At 51.1% G+C, this 2,003-nt stretch overlaps 1 protein-coding gene across 1 annotated transcript; it reads right to left on the reverse strand.

The window, feature by feature from the left end:
• Nucleotides 1-36: 36 nt before the first annotated feature.
• LOC117800471 (myosin heavy chain, skeletal muscle-like) lies at nucleotides 37-1,996 on the reverse strand (the record flags this gene model as incomplete). Its single annotated transcript, XM_034653012.1, is given in 2 exon segments — nucleotides 37-441; nucleotides 443-1,996. Coding segments are annotated over 2 exon segments (1,959 nt in total), but the record flags the coding sequence as incomplete, so codon positions are not given.
• Between the last annotated feature and the right edge of the window lie 7 nt (nucleotides 1,997-2,003).

Below are 2,003 nucleotides of genomic sequence, written 5' to 3' on the forward strand. Positions count from 1 at the left end.
ATTCTATGAACCTCTTCAGCATTCCGCCTCCACTCCTCATTCTTCCACCTTCTTGCCAATGTCTCGGCTCTTCACTCGCAGTTTGTTGACCTGCGACTCGGCGATGTCCGCGCGCTCGGAAGCCTCCTCCAGCTCATGCTGAGTCTTTCGGAATCGAGACAGGTGGGTGTTGGCCTGTTCCTCGGCCTCTTCCGATTGTCTCTTGTAGGCCTTCACCTTCAGCTGCAACTTGTCCACCAAGTCCTGGAGCCGCATCACGTTCTTCTTGTCCTCCTCAGACTGGTAGGTGACCTCCTTGAGTCGTCGCTCGTACTTCCGCATCCCCTTAATAGCTTCTGCTCCACGCCGCTGCTCTGCCTCAAGCTCGTTCTCTAGTTCACGCACCCTGGCCTCTAGTTTCTGGAGCTGCTTCTTGCCACCCTTCAGCGCCAGCTGTTCAGCCTTCGTCCAGGCGGTGCTGTAGGTCCTTCACCGTCTGATCCAGGTTCTTCTTCATCCTCTCAAGATGGGAACTTGTGTCCTGCTCCTTCTTCAGCTCCTCCGCCATCATGGCCGCATCAGTGATTGATTTTTTGGCTTTTTCTTCTGCATTTCTCGCCTCCTGGACGGCTTCTTCCACTTCAGTCTGAAGCTGAGAGATGTCCGCCTCCATCTTCTTCTTTGTGTTGATGAGGCTGGTGTTCTGAGAGTGTAGCAGCTGCACACGCTCAGAAACATCGAGAAGTTCCTGTTCAGCCACTTTGCGGCCGCGCTCAGTCTGTTCCAGGGCCGCTCTCATCTCCTCAATTTCTGCTGCCATCAGGTTACTTCTGCGCTCAACCATGGCCACCTGTTCCTTCAGATCTTCATTGCTTCTGAGAGCATCATCCAGGTGCAGCTGGGCATCCTTGAGCTGTCCTTGCACATTCCTGAGCTGTTTCTGTGCCTCGGCTGCTTGGCGGTTGGCGTGTCCCAGCTGGATTTCCATCTCATTCAGGTCTCCCTCCATCTTCTTCTTCAACCTGAGGGCATCATTCCTGCTTCGGATCTCAGAATCCAGCGTGCTCTGCATGGATTCTAGAGCCCTCTGGCTGGTCCTCTTTATTTGGTCGATCTCCTCGTCCTTCTCAGCAATCTTTCTATCAATCTCACCTTTCACTTGGGTCAGCTCCAGTTGAATGCGGAGGATCTTTGCCTCTTCATGTTCCAGTGAGGCCTCAGCCTCTTCCAATGCAGAGTGAAGATCATTCTTTTCTTGCTCAAGTTGTTTCTTGGCTTTTTCCAATTCATGAATGCTCTTTCCACTTTCAGCTATTTGTTCGGTGAGATCAGAAATCTCCTGTTGAAGGTTTTTGTTTTCTCTCTTGAGGGTCTCAAGATGTTCCAATGACTCCTCATATGCGTTCTTTATTTTGAAGACCTCTGTACTTAGCGATCGTGACTCTTTCAGGGCTGATTCAAGTTCTGCCTGAGCTTCATCGTGCTTTTGCTTCCATTCTGCCAGGATCTTGTCAAAGTTCTTCTGTTTCTTGTCCAGAGCTGCACAGGCTGAGTTCGACCTCTCCACGTCAATCATGAGATCTTCAACTTCACCATTGAGTCTCTGTTTTGTCTTTTCCAATGAAGCACACTTTGAATTAACAGCCTCAATCTGTTCCTCTGCCTCCTGTAGTCGTTGGGCTAGCTTTTTCTTGGCCTCTTCCAGCTCCTCAGTGCGCTGGATGGCATCTGTCTCATACTTGGTCCTCCATTGGGCAACTTCACCATTGGCTTTAGACAATGCCCGCTGCAGCTCCGCCTTGGCCTCCTGCTCCTCTTCATATTGTTCCCGGAGCAAGTCGCAGTCATGGCGGGAAGATTGCAGACCATGCGCGAGAGCATTCTTAGCCTTTGTCTCTTCCTCCAGATGTCTCTTCAGCTCCTCCAGCTGCTGGGTGAAGGCTTGCTTGGCCCTGCTTAGCTGAGAAATCAAAGACTCCTTTTCATCTAACTGCCGAGAGAATTCACCATTCTCTGTTGCCAGG

This window comes from Ailuropoda melanoleuca, unplaced genomic scaffold (assembly GCF_002007445.2).
Source record: "Ailuropoda melanoleuca isolate Jingjing unplaced genomic scaffold, ASM200744v2 unplaced-scaffold70850, whole genome shotgun sequence".
NCBI lineage: Eukaryota > Metazoa > Chordata > Mammalia > Carnivora > Ursidae > Ailuropoda > Ailuropoda melanoleuca.